Genomic DNA, 17,360 nt, shown 5'->3' on the forward strand with positions numbered 1-17,360 from the left:
CGAACCGCAGTGTGAGAGTCGTACTGTCTGTTCATTCACCTACACAAATGTCTTGAACTGGAGCTCTGGGGGACAAAGAGGGGAGACGTCCGTGATGGGGACGCTGTCAAATAGACGGTGACGTCACCTCCAGCGGTGCTGCCTTCCATGCCCCTTGTAATTTACGGCCTCCCTACATCTAGACGATGAAAAGGAAGTGTTGCAAATAGAAACATGGCAGTAGTGTCCCATTTAATAAGCACCACTAACAAATATGAACCGACATGATGGGCTACAATGGTATTTAAAGGAAATAGATCTGTTTTATTATTTAATATTGGAAATGTTTTCTACACATTTAACCTTCAGTGGAGAAGATGTAGCGTTGGGAATAGTTTCACGTGGGGCTTACAAACAGTTGTAATGATATAACTTTAAATAAACATGTCAGATTTAAACTTGAAGTCAATTAGCCTCACTAATCTGGGACGATGGAGTCAAACCAGTGTTTAAACGCAGTAATAAAACAACCAGTAAAAAGGCAACGCTGCTGCAGCAGCAGCAGGTAAAGAGTTAATCCAGCATTTCCGACAGCACCTGAACGCAGCAGCATCATTGAGCCACTGAGCAGGCGGCCGAGCTGCTCATCACAGACCGATGAGACAAACAGAAGATCCACCGCCGCGGCTGTCCAGCAGCAGCTCAGCACACCGTTTCATTTCAGGTGTGCAGGTGTGAGCGGCCCGATCACGTGGTTTCGGTTCACATCTATACGCGGTCCAAGAAGCAGGTGCGCTGCCGGGAGGGGGGTTCGTCTCAAAGGGTTACGCACTCGGGGAGGCTGCGCAGCTGCTGTTTGTTGTCACTTCCGCTCGAGCATGCCCGTGAATTAGCAGATCACATCGCCGGAGAAGGAGAAGAAGTTGATTAGCTTCGATGCTCCGTGCAGGAAGGATGGAGGAGTTTGTCACAGAGGAAGAGGAGCCGTGGTACGACCAGCGGGACCTGGAGCAAGGTGAGACCCCACTCCTCCTGTCTTAGGGTGGGTGGGTGGGTGTAACAATGCCCCACACACAACCCACTGGTGTTGTGCCTCGGCTTTTAGGATACATGGATGCAGGAGGGTGTGGGTGGAGGTTGCATTTACTGTAAAAACACATTTCATGCACGTGTGCACGCGCGGTGACAACTGTAAACCCATGACTCTGTCTGTCTCTGCATCTCGAATCCGGATCTGCGTCTCTGCTCTCTTCCTCCGCCAATTATTTTGATCTTGTCAGAGATGTTTCCCAGAATAGTCCTGCTGCCTGCCCGCCTGTCCGTCTGAGTGAATGTTGTTTCTGTTTCATCTTCCTTCTGGCAGGGTCACATCTTACATCGCAGCACTCCTCTCCTCCTAGTTTGAATCTATCACACACTCTGTGTTCATTCTGCTGCGTTGTGGTGAAGCACTGCTCATCTGTGGGGAAGTAGTGGCATGATGTATGTTGTGTGAGGGGGGAAAATGCAGAAAACAACCTGCATTTTGTAATTGTTTGATCAATGATAGACTTATCTATTTTTCACCATGAAACCACCCAGCAGGGATGCTTGTGACCTTAAATGAACAAAGCAAAGGCAGGAAATCAATGTGAAGTGCCTTTCCCCGATGCATAAAGTGATGCGCTGTGTTATCAGCTCTCTCAGTAACGACATCAATGGATGCACTTTCATCGACAGCGTGTCTGTCTGCAGCGCTGGCCTCAGCATCACCCCCCCCCCCCCCCCCACCCATCCCCTGATTACCTGCTGACCCACTCCACTAAAGCAGCTTTGTGCCTCATCATCTCATTGTACACGAGACGGGCAGGTGTGTCGCCATACTGCCCGTATCTCATCTCGGCATTATTCGGCATGTCCAGTCTATAAGCCCCTGGATGATCTGATTAGGGAGCACCAGACTAGACCTCCTTAGTCGGGATCAGAGATTCCAGACTTTGGGGTCAGATCAAGCTCACGTCGTCCTGCGTGGGCTCAAAGCCGGGGCAGGATTTTGCCCCCAGAAACGCTGCTGTTATGCAACTTCTCTGACATTCGGTGACCCCTGCATGTGTTCATCATGATCTGGCAAACGTATGAAGTGTGTCTGGGCAGATGGCGGTGTGGTGATGTCATGTTTATGTCATGTGATTGAACGTGAGGACAAGTCACGGATGCAGGCCATGCCTGTCTTTGTGACGTGACGGCCCTTTTTCTTGTCATTAGGTGATGGGTGGCGATCGTTGTTTCCTTCAGCCACTGCCTGCTTCTTGCTCCCCTCATCCGTGCGCACAATTCTGAAATTACATAACTAAGACTCGGCACGTGTCGGCCCCTCAGGAACCCGGGGGGGGGGGGGGGGGGGCTCACTGTGCTCACACACTCTCACTCAGCTCATTATCACTCTGTGTTTCAGAACAGAGTTCTGTTGTCAGTTCTGCATTGTTGAAACAGGAAATGATTGCAGCCTGTCCCCGTCTCCCTCAGCAGTGTTGGAGGCAGATGTAACAACGCAGGCGTGTGATGATACTTGTTAAGAATATCGGATAAAACAAAAGGGATCCCAGCTGCGTACAGTAACCGTAAATCAAACCAACGTTGATGCATGTGTGAGTGTGTGTGTGTGTTCCTGTCATTGCTCACGCACAACACCGTGGTGGTAAAACACTGCTCTCATGTCCAGTAATGAGTGTCCATGGCTCTCTGTTCCTTCCTGTCTCTCCACTGCTCCAGTGTTGTTGTGGGCTCCAAGTATGCAGAGCCAGCAGGATTCTCCTCCTCCTACTCCTCCATCCAGCGAGGCTTTTTTTCTTTTTCACCAGAGGAGATGAATAATGTACGCTTCAGGCTGTGTTGTGAAATAACAGCAACTGTGGGAGGGGTGCCTCCTGTTGTGTACTCAGACCCCCCCCGGTGTGCAGATGGCTACAGGTTTATATGATCTGTGCTCGAGCGGTGGAGACGAGTATTAGTTAAATCTACAAGGTCCATCATTCCCCTTCAGTATGTTGTGTTCAGATGTTTTTAGCTCTGTTTTAAGGCTTGTTCTGTCTTTTGTTTGTCATAATAAAAATATGAAACTTATGATAAATAGTCAGTTCCTACAAAAAAATGACTCGCCACTGTCCGGTGTTTACGTCTGCTCTTCTTTCTCTGGTTCCCGTCAGACCTGCACTTGGCAGCCGAGCTCGGCAAGACCCTTCTGGAACGCAACAAGGAGCTGGAGGACTCCCTGCAACAGATGTACATCAACAACGACGAGCAAGTGCAAGAGATAGAGGTACGCTTGTCCCACATGTTTCAGCTAATTATTGAAACGCTTGAAGCACGGCAAGAAGAAGACAAAATAGCAAGAAGGACAAAAAGTGTCAAATATGTCATAAAGGCTTGGTAAATCATGTCAATAAAGTGATGGGTCATAAAAAGGTCATTGCGTAGTAACGTTGTGTCTTTAACAATGCCGTAGCATCCCATGTGTGAGGTGTTACCGATGGCACACTGGGGTACGAGTCACTAATCGACTAACTTTAATCTGAAATGTGTCTCCCTCGCAGTACCTGTCCAAGCAGTTGGAAATGTTGAGGGAGATGAACGAGCAGCACGCAAAGGTGTATGAACAGCTGGATGTGACTGCCAGGGAGCTGGAGATCACCAATGAGAAACTGGTGCTGGAGAGCAAGACCTCGCATCAGAAAATAGACAGGTGACGAAAATACGTCCGTCACAGGTCCCACACGCCGCCATCACGTAACAAAGATCTTTAAAAAAACGGACGAGCCTGAACCAGCTCGAGGCTGGTACACGGATACATCACAATACTTTGTAATTCACATCGCTCCACATTTCTGCTGAAACTACGACTACTGTGTGTTTACAAACAATCCCCGCTACCAGGGAAACTAGAGGACTTAACATTGTTGCTATCTTTTGCATCACCATAATCATAATCAGGGGTCGAAGTTCTTTACAAATCACATTAGTGGACTTAATGCTAAAGGGTTCAATGGCTGCCTCTGTTCTTTCTCAATACGCTGCTTCACATGCTTTAAGTTGCAACAGTGGCTCACTGTAGCTTTAGGAGAACGGTGTGCTCAGCAATGAAGTAACTGGCTCTGAACAAACGTGTGTGTGTGTGTGTGTGTGGGGGTCCAGGTTGACGGGCACCATGGAGACCTTGCAGGGTCAGGTGGACAGCCTGACGGCTCGGGTGGAGGAGCTGCGGACTCTGGAAGAGCTGAGGGTCCGCAGAGAGAAGACGGAGCGACGCAAGACTGTGCACTCCTTCCCCTGCCTCAAAGAGCTCTGCACTGCGCCAAGGTCACTCTCAGCAGTTCCTTTTTCTAGTGTACAGCATGTGTGTGTGTGTGTGTGTGTGTGTGTGTGTGAGCAGGAAGGCACTTGACTTTGTTCACACAGATGTGTGTGTGTGTGTGTGGTGCCAATACAACACAGATGATCTGATTATTCTGCAGGACACCTGCTGGGTTGATTTAAAGTAAATCCAACAACTTTCAGACCGCACTGCCCTGCAAAGGCAAAACTCAGTAATTACATATTTGGTCAAAATAGTTACTTTTGGACATCGTACCTCACTATAGAAATTGTTATACCATTAAATGTATATTGGAAATTCATAAGAACTAGAAAACCAAGGTTAAAAACGAGCCGAACCAACTAGCCTAGCATAGCGGTCTTTGTAGTCTCAAACTCTAGTGGAAGTTGCATGTTTTGATGCGCTTAAATTGCCTTTAAATGTATTTAATTAAAGTTGATTCGAGTAAACTTGCTCATTAGATAAAATGAACAAGAAAGCTGAAATTTGTCAAAACATAGAGCGTCATCTGATGTGATCAGTAAAATACTTAATTACCAGCATAAAAGGCGTAAGATTAAGATTTTATCAAAGCCGGGCTGCAGTCATTAACATAATCTGATTCACTGTTGGTTTTATAATGCCTTTAAAGAATGCCCAGGTTGGTGCACCGACTACATGATTGTGCAGTTTTTTTTTTTTAAAGCACAACTTGTTGACTACTTTACATCAGGTATGAAGATGGTTTCCTGTTGGCCAATCCGGGCAGCGTGGACCTGGCTGAGACGCGACCGGTGGACGAGGAGAACGAGCGCCTGACAGACATCGTCTCCTCCCTGCGCTCGGCGGTGGCCACGGAGCGGTCCCAGCGGGAGGGCGCAGAGCGGGAGTGCGCCGCCGTGCTGCAGGAGTTCGAGCGCCTGGAACAGCGTCTCTTGGGGGCGGAGGGCTGCCAGCTGCGGGTTCAAGAGCTCGAGGCGGAGCTCCAGGAGATGCAGCAGCTGAGGAAGTCCAGGTTGTGTCTGATCGGGGGCATGGAAGACGGCCTAGAGACGCTGCTCAGCAACGGCCCCGAGACGGACACCCCGGAGGAGGGCCTGGGGCTGGAGGAGGGAGGTGAAGGAGCTGATGGAGAGCAAGGGGCCACGGGGCAGCAGGGGGGCCCGGTGAGGAAAAGCTGCAGCGACACAGCTCTGAATGCCATCTCGGCCCGCGACGCCTCCGGCAGGCGTCAGGGCAGCTACGCCATCCACGCCAACGGCGTGCGCAAGCGCGGCATGTCCATCCTGCGGGAGGTGGACGAGCAGTACCACGCGCTGCTGGAGAAGTACGAGGGGCTGCTGGGGAAGTGCCGGCGTCACGAGGAGAGCTTGTGCCACGCCGGGGTGCAGACCTCGCGGCCGGTCTCCAGGGACCCCTCCATGAAGGACTACATCATGGTCTGCGCGGGGCCTTCGACATCGGGGGCAGCCGCCTCCGCCTCCGCCTCCGCCGCCCCTCCCACGCCCCCGCAAGCGCCCTCCACCCCGGAGGCCCTGGAGGGGATCAGCAGGCAGGTGGAGCAGGTGGACAAACGTCTCAGCCAGAACACGCCGGAGTACAAGGCCCTGTTCAAAGAGATCTTCTCCCGCCTGCAGAAGACCAAGAGCGACTTGAACTCCACCAAGAGCAAGAAGAGTCACAAATGAGCACGCGCTACCGAGTCTACCAACAGGGACTGCACATGATGTATTTAATGACACTGTTTTGAAGACTTCTCGTGTTACATGTGACCAGTTATGACGGGTGGAGTCCTGGAGTCCTGTAGTCGGGTGATTCATGATATTGTTAGCGGTGGATGGCTGATTCATCTGAAACTGTCAAAATGGTAGATTTGCCTTCATGGAGGATTCTGATGTGGATGAAATAGCTTTTTTTTTTTTTTCCCTGAGTGACCATAACTGATAAAATAATTTTGTTTCTGTCCGAGGACAGTCTAGTGTGTGATGTAGTATTTGTAATTGAGATTAACTGATGCAGAAATGATTTAATTATTTTTTATTTATTGAAAACAATTAAGCCAAATAATTAATACAAAAAAAGAAAAAAAAGCAGCCACTTGTTTTTAACTACTTAGGTTATTTGAAGCATGTGTCTGACTGATGAACACTAAGTGCTAAAAAGCTTTTTAGAAGCAGGTTGAGACTAAAATCACGAGTGTTTGACCAGTTAGTGCGCTTTAAGATAAAACGGTGAATTTCTTGGACGGTGAAAATCCTTCAAGACAGCTGCCAAACTGTACCGTGCATTAAGTGTTTGATGGTTATTTGTTTACATGGTTTATTGTAACTAATCTGGTGAAGATGGGTTTCCACAGCATGCATTACAAGCCGCGGAGTGATTCAGGGATACGTTTGATCATTTCAGACACGACATAATCAGCTCACGCTGTGCTACATTGTCAAAGTTCTTGTTGGAGGCCATTTATGTTTTCTGTTGATTAAAATGAGAAATGTATCGACCACGTTGTTCTTCTGTTAAATGCTCGGGGAGGCAACAAATCAAATCCTACAGCGGGTTGAACTAGAATTGACACCTTGTGGTTGTAAAAGTCAAGTAGCCGTTTAACAATTCAACATTTGAACCTGTAAGAAGTCAGATTTAGCACTTATTCTTGAGTTACGGTCGTGAATTGACCCCAGGACTCTAATCTGTTCATCCTTGAATCCAAGAGAATAATTTTCCTCCCGAGATGTCGCGTTCAAGACAGAGAATGGGGGACGGACGACCCGAAAACACAACGCCTCGGCATAATAAAGTAGGACACAAGCGGGGGCCCAGTCTGAACACTTTAATGTGAACACAGGAGATCAACTGATACAAGTGGCACACGTTCAGTCAAGAACATCAGTCTGACACAAGCAGATTTCATTCCCATATACGTCTGGAGTGAATAAAAACAGATAACACTTGGGAGGTCCGGTTGGGACTGATGTCTCTGGTTCAGAAGTACAGACGACATTTCACCTCACTGATGATCACAAAGTGCCGCTGAGTCAGCAGGAGCAGCGTGTGGTTGTGAGAGACTGGAGGCACAGTCAGCGTGGGTCATTTTTAACTTTTAACTCGAGGTGAGCGGGTCGACAGCCTCGGGGACGAGGGAGGAACCTGGGTGACAGAAGGCCATCAGCACAAGCCGGACTTTAACAAGCAGGATATTTACAGTTAAGTAAACCGAGATTTAGAACGCTACAAATACTAGATGATTGTAAATGACACCCTGATGGAGTTTACAAATCCTCAAACCTGATATAAAAAGGTGATAAAGGTCCGTGTTCTACGAGTAATGTTAAAAAACCGCTCACATAATGGTCTGGCAAATATAATCTGAAGGCAAAGGGCTCAGTTAGGTTGTCTATTTCTAAAGGGTTTTATTTAAGGCCACAATACCCTGCTCACCTACAGCGAGGGGTCACGAGGGGTCAGAAGACATTTGGTGCTAAATAGTTTGAAAAAGAGGCGGCCTGATTTCTAAATAATTGACCAAGAGCCTGGTGCAAATGTGCTCAAAGGCGTTAAGAGGGCTGTGTTTAAGAGCTGTGTCCAGCAGCGGTACGCGACAGTGGATCCGTACATACAGCACTACTGCTTTCTAAGGCAGATCACGGTAATAGTACAAAACAATTTGAAAAATAAAGAATGAAAAAGGGAAGAAAAGAGTTAAAGGGCAAAGTGAATCACTAAGTTTATCAATTTTTCCAAAAGCAGACTATATTTTTTTTTACATATTTTTTCTTTTATAAACAAACCATAACAGCAAAATCTGTATCGTGCACATTGTTGCTTTCTCCATTTAAAAAAAAAAATGTGATGATTAACAAGAAGCACTACGACGGGAGGAATGATGAAGTGATTGGAATTTAGAAACTCGTCGATGGACGGAGAGAGCAGAAGCTGAGAATCAATACAAACTCCAGACAGGAGTAACTGAACGATAGCAAGAAGAAGAGAGAGGGACAGAGGACGACGCTGAGGGGGAATCAGGTCGTCCAATCTTTCTTGATGGTGAGGAACCATTCCCAGGAGAGGTGGTCGTGCTCATCGTCGTCGGTGAACTTGGACTTGATGTTGTAGGTGCCGCGGGCCAGCAACCCTTTGGGTGACTCCTCCATGGTGGTGAGGAACTCGTACTCCTCGGTCGCTCTGGGCCCGTAGCTGCCGACCATGTAGTCAGACTTGTCAACTGCACAGAAGAGATTAATAAGTTGCTTATTACCCAACGTGCTCACTGAGAATAAGTAAAGCAAACAAAGTTAAACACGCAGTACGAACTTCAGTGTTATCATTCCAACAAGACAGCCGGTTTATTTGGCCCGTTTAAGCTTTTTAAAACGTCATTTTGTGGAATATGCTACAAGCTAAGCTAAGCACCGTTTGGCTATAGCTTTATATTTACTGTACAGACATGAATGGATGTTAAATTAGTCCTTTACATTTCAAAGCCTACCTAAAAGATTAGCAGAGATTAAATTAAATAACGGAGGAAGCCTTACGTTTTATTCCTTTCCTGAATGTTTGCTGCGTGTACTTCAGGCCCGACACGATATCCTTGTTGACCTGCAAAAAGGCGACATGCATCACATCCTGCTGACCTCTCTCCCGTGACAAACACCGCTCACTGACAGCGACATGAGACGGACAAACACCAGACTCTCTCACCTTGAAGTTGATCTTTATTCTGTATTCGATTCCCTCCTTCAGCACAAACGGGTTCTTCTTCAAGTTGTCCAAGTCTCCTGGGAGGGAAAGCAACACAGCAGTGTGACGACAGCAAGTTCAGTAAAACGCTAAACGTATAAACTGAAAGGTTCATAAACAAGAAGGGATTTCATGGTTTACTTTTACCAGAGAAAGAAGAAAAACATTCTCAAGTTGTATTTAGACATGTAGTCACTAAACTGACCACCGTGTGGCACAGTGAGCCCGGCTGTGTTGATGCTCACTGTGACCACTGAGGGAGAGCCAACAGGAAATGGCTCATAAGCCACTAACAAGGGAATCTTGTCATTACTAATTAGCAGGCTAATGAACCAGCAGGCTATTTAATCCATATTTGGGAGCGATTACTGTCACTGTGAGCTACTCCTTCCAGTGCATCTGCTGTGAGGAAGACAGCTGCCTAAACGTGGTCATCCATAAAACATCCGTTTATACTTCTATAATCACACGCTTCGCTCTACTCACCCTGCAGGTCGAGGACCAGAGGCTGCGGCGCCGTATCGCATAGCAGAGTCATTCGAGTCACCTGGACGTTTGGGATTTTAGGATCTGAGAGAGAGAGAAGACTCACAGAGTAAGAACTCACAACCAGAAGACCAATCATCAAGTCAAAGGTCCTCTCTCAAATATCGTAACGCACCGTTGAGAACTATCAGCTCTTTGTCTCTGACAGAAGTCATATAGCCGACAGTGAGAAACCTTCAAGTTTCATTTCATTCTTTCAAAAGATTCCTCTCACCGAGGTTTGTTTTATTGGTTAGTTTCATGTTCAGTTCCAGATTTACATCTTCGGTTGATAATATCGGCCTTTAAACACACACACACACACACCATCGGCCTCCGCATGAAGAGATAAACTTCCATATTGTGTTTTTTGTAGCTGGTAGAGTGATTATTATTCAAATATGTTCTATTAAAAACTACTCTTTAACGTTACTTTGCATATTTTATTACTACAAACCCCTTTTCTGTTTTACAAAAGCCATACTTCACAGATATACTCTTTACACAACAAATAACAGGTTTGATGCCACACTATTGGTACTGCACACACACACACACACACACACACACACACACACACACACACACACACACACACACACACACACACACACACACACACACACACACACACACACACACACACACACACACACACACACACTATTTATTCTGTCTTCAGTGGGTTTTGCATCAGATGGCTGTACCGGTGGATGAAATCAGAATATCTCAGCATGTGCTAAGTAACCAGCAGGTATCACTAACCTGCAACGGCAGCACATTTGCCCAGCAGCGCCTCCTTGTACTTGCGCAGGCTTTCGTCGTCCTGGTCCTGCTGCTGGATCTCCTGTAAGCTCTTCTGAGCAGGAGGTTTGTAGTTGACTCTGTTCTCACTTTCTGCGTTGGCTGCTGCCAGCGCTTCCAGCTGCTCCGGTGTCGGTTCCTGTTCGGCCATGGTGAGCTAACGGCAGAAAGAGACAGCGGAGCGGTTAGAGGACGTGATCGAGCAACACGGACGGACGGCAGGACTCCACACAGACGCTTTACTTTGCTTTAATGAAGTTGGATCTACGTGTGGAGCGAGGCAGCGCATTGTCGAGACGTACGGCTGCTACATAACGCTGACATTATTCAGTGCGATGTGCAGTTTTGAGATACTGTAGAGCACGATGGAATTTACTTGGCAGCGCTTAAAGTATGAACATTTTGAAACACTTGACAGCAACAACTTTGACCCAGAGTGAGACGATTAAGGGCGACAACTGAGTTCCTTTTCATGCACAGAGCACAACACGCTTTGTGCGGATCATCACGAGTACATTATCATTACTTTTGGCACGAGACGAAGAAGTTTTGTTGCGTTTTTGTCCATTAGTGTATGCTGAGACATAAGCACAGACGTAAACGTTCACACAGCGGCGACATGGAGCTGATGATTATCTAAAGGCTTCTCCCTCTAGCGCTAATGTGGACCTCTACACCCAGCTGCACCAGTCACTCCGGATTAGAGGAGAGGATGCTGATCCTGAGCAGGAAACGGCACAACAGCAAAGTGAGATCATCGAGGTGCTACGAAACTCAAACGTTGCTCACAAAAATCTATAGATCACTCTTCTTCTTTTTTTTTCCTACTGCTAACATCTGGTGCACATATGCTGGGAGCAGAAATATACAACGCTGATCAACACAGAGGCAGCTGGATGATGTTCTGTGTGGCACACACACACACACACACACACACACACACACACACACACACACACACACACACACACACACACACACACACACACACACACACACACACACACACACACACACACACACACACACACACACGTCGATAAAGTTAGTTTCTATTTCCTGATTCAGGGTGGCGTGTTCTTTCAACATTTGAGTGCTGAAAGAACACGACTTCCTGTATTTGAGAGATACAGCCAAACAGGAAACCGAGCTGACAAACTGTAGAAGAGGATTTATTACTCTGAACTAATATATATATATATATATATATTCACATGAATAGTTGTCTGCTTCTATATTAATGCTCTAACTGTCATATATTGCTCCTTTAAGTTATGATAAAAGGGTTAGAAAACGCCCTTTAAAGATCGATGCTTGAATGTTAACAGTAAAACCAAACTACCCTAAAACGAAGGAAGACATCAGGTGATAAACTGTCTCCATTTAAGTCTAATTAAACTTTAGGGTAAATAATCATCATTTGTTTGCTGCTGCAAATCAGTGTCAACGTGCGAGTTAAAGGTCATAAATCAACAGAGACAAACTTACAAATCAGAAAAATGCAAATGTTCTCTTTACTCGCTGAGCAGAGGTACTTGATGAACGTAATCCCCCGACTCTCTATTTACAACCTGAAGCACAGTAAATCACACCGCTCCACACACACACACACACACACACACACACACACACACACACACACACACACACACACACACACACACACACACACACACACACAGGTTTGTCGCTCTGCCGGTCTGACGCCCTTCTCTGTTCTATTGTGCCCGTCCTGTACTGTTCTGTTGGGTGTTCGCCAAGCAGGAAGTGAGAACACAGCAACGTTTACCAAACAAGGCCTCCGGGCTCCCAAAAAAGAAGCACAAATTCCTCAGTAGGTGTTCAGCTGTGTGGGAGTGTTCCTGGTGAGAGGGAATAAGTGAGACACAAGAGCAGGAAACACAACGACGGTGTCGTGTTACTCTCGGAGTGTCCAACAGGTTGTTTTTCTCACGTCCTCTCCTGTGTGTTGCAGTCACAGGAGGAAGTGAGGAGTCCTTTTAGACGCACCGTGGGCAGAGAGCTGCACTATGCGGACTTTAAGGGTCCTCGAGACGCGACTTCTGCTACATTATTAAGTCTACGGAGGACAAAGATCAACGACACGGATTTCAACATGCTATAGATGTAATGCTAAATTGGTGGAGAGCTCTTTTAGGGGTTTCTGATTGTAGAGCACGATCACTCGTTTGATTCAAATCAACAATAAATACATTTGCGACTATTTTGATAACTGATACCGTGGTATTAACATCGACGGCTATCACTCGCCGTACATTTGCTCATCTACGGTATTAATTAAATTACATGTGTGAGCGAGTTAAAAAAGTAGACAGAAGCAGTCCAGTTATTTTCCATTTAGTAGTTGATTCAACCTGCTATAGTGCTGCTAACATAAACCAACATGCTTTAATTAAAGTTTATTTTTTCATCAGGTTTTAATTCTGCCCTCATTCCTTCAAGAGTCAATGTCGATTAGAGTAATAAACAGATTTATCAATAAAAAAACAGTTGCAACATAACTGGATTTAAGTAAAACAAATGTAACTGTATACTGTGATAGCTTATGATAGCTTAGTGTGAACGAACCAGAGCAGCTTCCCTTCAGTCTGTCACTGTCAGCAACATAGTTCACATAAGCACCAACGAATGAAGAAGTGTTTATAAGTCTGCAACGTCTGCACACAGTCGCATCACTCAGAGACGACATCTTGACAGGACTATGAAATAGTTGAGCAAATTAAAGACCCATGCAATGAGTAAATGGGTTAGTTTAAACAATAGTGACGTCATCACCCTCACAATGATGCACAGTCTTTCTGGTCTATAAACAAGTATGAGGGGGTGATTGTTCAGCCTGCTGGGAAGCGACACTCGGGTCATGAGATCACGCTAACAAACACTGGAGATGCCGTTGAACCCGCTCACCGTCACAGCTCTGTGCTACGGGAGGATAATCGGCGGGCTTGGCGGGGATAAGCTGCGCCGCTTTACAAACACGGGAGGCTTCAGATTTAGGGCTGTTCCTTAGCAACACCGCTGAGCTGTGAGATTAGAGGAAGTGGGATTACGGCTGATGAGGCATTCGGGGACAGGAGAGGAAGTGGCTGGGGAGGTGTCAACTGGCGACACGTCAAGAGGATTCTCTTTGACAGGAGTCATTAGGGTCATCAAACGTTACTGAAGATCAACGAGGACCAGGGAATCCCTGTGTCATGGTACGAGCGTGTGACGTCACGAAGCTAATAAATAATAAATACATCTTCATGCATGTCGTTTGATGTAGTCTCCTGGGCTCTGTCGCCATGGATCACACAGTGGTCAGGCTCTTCAGAGAGGAACAACAATGTGGCTGAAGGTGAGAACTCAGCAGACATCAGAAACACATGAAACCCAACAGGAGCTTTGTAGTTTGTGCGCAGTAGAATTTGGGAAATTGAAGTCTTACAGAAGATGATTAATAATCTAATAAAATGATGCCAAGAACACAACGATAGAATATGAATGTTGCTTCAATAAAAGTAACGGAGAATGATCGACTGTTGTGAAGTGACCTTTAGACGTCACTCACAGATCTACGGCTGCTTTGATCTCCTTTAGTCTGCCAGAGACCTTTGCGTTTCTCCCCTTTGTTCCCCACATGATCTCTCTACACTTCAACGCGTCCTCATCGCGACGCTTTAATAAAAGCGGATCAATTGTAGGAGAAAAACTGATTAAGAATCAACATTTTGATCCCACGGGTTGTTGTGAATAACCGATTCTGCAGTTCTTATAAATCAGTACACGCTTCAGCAACGTGTCGATGCAGTGAATGCATCGACCTCAAAACCTTCAAAGCATTCCTTCTGTCTTTAGCCAAACTATTGTTCATGCATACATTGAGCAGAATTAGCTGCATATGAGCTGATATTATGGTGTAACTCTGACATGAAGAGCAGCACTCGATGGATTTGTCCCACCACCACCACCACCTTTGTGGTGATTTAGATTTAAGTTGCTGAGTAGCAGCAGCAGCCTTTTCGCTCATGCAAGCGAAAGAACCTACTGTAGACTTCCTTCTTCAGGCGAGATGACTGATTCATTTCCTTTAGCGTGCTAAACCGCTAAAGCACAGCTCGTCTCACCAACGTAAACCACCCTGATATGCTTTTAAGAGATGCTGTAATGATATTAGTATTAAAGAAGGGACTCTGGTTACAGGTTATGCGAGCAGATAAAAATAAATAAAAAAATCACGCTGTAGTAACAAGTCGAGGGTGCAGTGCAACGCATACCAACGCTTTGAGGAAGTGTTACAGCAAGAGCTTCAGGCAGAGCTGAGGCAATGCAGAGGCAATCGACCTCCACAGAAAACTACACGGGGGTGAGAGTAAAACAAATGGATATAAGACAAGATAACAGTACGGAGAACCGGTTGTGAGCGAGTGATTATTGATTAAGTGTAAAGGCTATTGGACCAAAGAGCCCAGAAGACTGATCACAAAGAAAACGAGCCCCGGAGAGAGAGAAAAACATTACTCTATCCCAGGAAGAACCAGAACAAATAGGAAGCTTTAAAAATAGCCGGTGAGAAATCCCTGCGTGCGGCAGCAGGAAGCTGCCAGTGAATGGGATCGACAAGGTGCCAACGGAAAGGTCGGGGCTTAGTCACAGATTGGGGTTTGCTTCCAGGCGGCCTCTACGAGATGAAGAACTACAATTAGGTATGACGGGTTCTCTCTAGGGTGGCAACAACCCGACATCACAGGTGGTACAAACCCACAAATTCAGCCAACGGAGGGGTTACAGGCCGCCACACGCTTCTGAAAGCTACATTGTATCGGTAGAATGAGATCAAGTAGACAAACTAAATAACTGGTAGTGTTAGTGAAGCAGCAGATATTGAATATCAGAGACAGGAAGAACACACCGTTGCTTTCTAAATACAAGTTAATATTCATAATTTTACAGTTCAGGTCTGTGTTTTTGACCCGTACACTGTTTGAAGCTCGTTACACCTGGAATGAAAATCTTCTTCTGTGGTTGATTAAAGCTCCTCGGGCCTAACTCGAGATCAACCAGGTCAAACCAGAGAAACGGTTCTGCAAAATGAGACATCCGGCCTCCGCTGCAGCGCTGCACGTCCTCAGGTAGAGACGAAGCACATTAAAAAAGGGCCGAGACAGAAATGTGTTATCTGAAAGTTATCAAAGTCCTGAAAAGAGGAAAAAATAAAAAAAATCTTCCAGGCGATGCAGGAAGGAAAAGGGAGGATATTTAAGAAATCACCTATCAGTCATTCAGTTGAGCACACAGCTCAGCACCAAAGTACACAAAGAGGACGGTCCTGAAGCACACTTGATCTCTGCAGATGTAATCTACGTGCACTTAAACTAGGAAAGCCTTTAAACGGTGGCTGGTTTACGGTGTGAGCCCTGCAGGCCAACTCAAATTAAAAGGAGTAAAGCATTCGTTCCAGGAAGTGGAAGAACATGTTCCTTATGAGCCACATGACAGTGGAGTCGCACGCGCATTTTAAAGTGGACTAAAATCCTCTGAACGCACTTTTTTTGGTCGACTAGTGAATGCATCCACTCATCGTGTGTGAGGTATTGTGAACAGATGCAATGGAGGATCGTTACCTAACGGTCAACACCCGGAAACGAACTACTGCCGCCGAATAACTTGTAATGACTTCCTTATCAGGTGCAGAAAAACTTTCAAGCTACACCAAAGCTCCTCGGACACGTTCGCTAACCGTTCAAACACGTGCCCGCTCGGTTACAACTAGTTAGCAGAAGAGTTTAGCACGTGTTTAATCGACTCTTACCGTTATATATCGCCGGTACTCTGTGACAGCCTCCTGTCGATGGTGGCGCGAGGGGGTGAAGTGAAGCGGTGGAAGAAAATTCAAGAGAAGTTCCCGTTTTTAAGGTAAGACAACATCCGGTGTACCGCCTTCAAAATAAAAGCCTATTTTAAAGGCTGTACTCAGCGTACACACAATGAAAGGCGTTTAAATAATTAACTTGATATTTTAAGAAATGTAAAGCTGTACTTTTAGCTGTAGTATTTTTACATTGAGGTATTGATGTCACTAAAGTAAAGCTCTTAATACTTTAGGGCTAAAGTCAGGTGTTCCGGTTATTGTGTCCACTCACCCGTAGATAAAACCACTATGTGATGTGCAGACACAAGACTGATGCATTCCGTATCAAAAAGAAAAAGCTTTACGTTTCAATCATGAAAACTCCACCGGAAACGGTATTTGTTGATTTAAACATTGGTGCCTTGATGTCTTCAGACACCCCTCCGGAAAAGTGTAAGACACGTGTGGACACGCCGAGCTGTGCTGCACAGACACGCTCAGACCTACACTTTCCATTTCACTTCCACCTCAATATTGTATCTCACTCCTTGAGCTGACATTCCGTCTTTTGGCAACTGCAGAAGTCCTTTATCCACCGAGGAGGAACAGAACATCAGCTCATATCATAGGCGTGGCACGCAGGCACTTCCTTTAGTGCATTTCAAAAATCAGCACCTCTTAAACGTGACACGGAGCATGACGACATCTAGTGGTTAGGATGCGGTAGATTTAAAGAGTGAACGGTGAGTTTCAACCGTTTCATCGTGACAATGCTCAGCTGTTGGAAATTCACCATTTCAAGTGAAGCAATATAGACTTAAATCCACCAGCAGGTACTTTATTGCTTTAACAGTATTTCATTGGGAGTCCTGACCCTGTACTAGTTTCATCAACATATCTATTGAGGAATTGTAGATTCCAAAATTTGTTGTAAAAACATTACAAATGTTTATTCCAAACGATCAAAACAAAAACAGGCAAAAGTATCCCGTTCTTCACATTGAGGCTTCAGAGCAAATGGAAAGCTTGATTTCATGCACATGGTTACCAATTATAATCATACAAACCAAAAAAAAAAGTGTAAAATCATCCTTTTAAGTTACGCACAATAAAACGGTAAATACTCTTTGAAGT

General features: G+C 45.8%; 2 protein-coding genes across 2 annotated transcripts; one reads left to right on the forward strand and one right to left on the reverse strand.

Moving 5' to 3' along the window:
* The first annotated feature begins 906 nt into the window (after positions 1 to 906).
* cdr2l (cerebellar degeneration-related protein 2-like) lies at positions 907 to 7,792 on the forward strand. The gene is made up of 5 exons (XM_079177369.1): positions 907 to 994; positions 3,165 to 3,277; positions 3,552 to 3,700; positions 4,150 to 4,314; positions 5,043 to 7,792. Exons 1-5 carry the CDS (start codon positions 916 to 918, stop codon positions 5,995 to 5,997), a joined length of 1,461 nt encoding a protein of 486 aa, XP_079033495.1. The 5' UTR covers positions 907 to 915; the 3' UTR covers positions 5,998 to 7,792.
* On the reverse strand, positions 7,125 to 16,247 carry LOC306709295 (rho GDP-dissociation inhibitor 1-like). The gene is made up of 6 exons (XM_079177370.1): positions 16,188 to 16,247; positions 10,337 to 10,532; positions 9,533 to 9,616; positions 9,008 to 9,084; positions 8,842 to 8,905; positions 7,125 to 8,531 (listed from the first exon to the last, which is right to left on the reverse strand). Exons 2-6 carry the CDS (start codon positions 10,524 to 10,526, stop codon positions 8,329 to 8,331), a joined length of 618 nt encoding a protein of 205 aa, XP_079033496.1. The 5' UTR covers positions 10,527 to 10,532; positions 16,188 to 16,247; the 3' UTR covers positions 7,125 to 8,328.
* Positions 16,248 to 17,360: the final 1,113 nt, after the last annotated feature.

The sequence above is a fragment of the Pholis gunnellus genome (genome assembly GCF_910591455.1).
Source record: "Pholis gunnellus genome assembly, chromosome: 17".
Classification (NCBI taxonomy): Eukaryota; Metazoa; Chordata; class Actinopteri; order Perciformes; family Pholidae; genus Pholis; species Pholis gunnellus.

Coding starts and splice junctions, on each gene's coding strand:
- cdr2l (XM_079177369.1), top strand. CDS start 916: ATGCTCCGTGCAGGAAGGATGGAGGAGTTTGTCACAGAGGAAGAGGAG. Junction 3,278..3,551: donor AGCAAGTGCAAGAGATAGAG/GTACGCTTGTCC, acceptor TCTCCCTCGCAG/TACCTGTCCAAGCAGTTGGA. Junction 3,701..4,149: donor TCGCATCAGAAAATAGACAG/GTGACGAAAATA, acceptor GTGGGGGTCCAG/GTTGACGGGCACCATGGAGA.
- LOC306709295 (XM_079177370.1), bottom strand. CDS start 10,526: ATGGCCGAACAGGAACCGACACCGGAGCAGCTGGAAGCGCTGGCAGCA. Junction 9,617..10,336: donor CAAATGTGCTGCCGTTGCAG/GTTAGTGATACC, acceptor TCTCTCTCTCAG/ATCCTAAAATCCCAAACGTC. Junction 8,532..8,841: donor ATTCAGGAAAGGAATAAAAC/GTAAGGCTTCCT, acceptor TCTTCTGTGCAG/TTGACAAGTCTGACTACATG.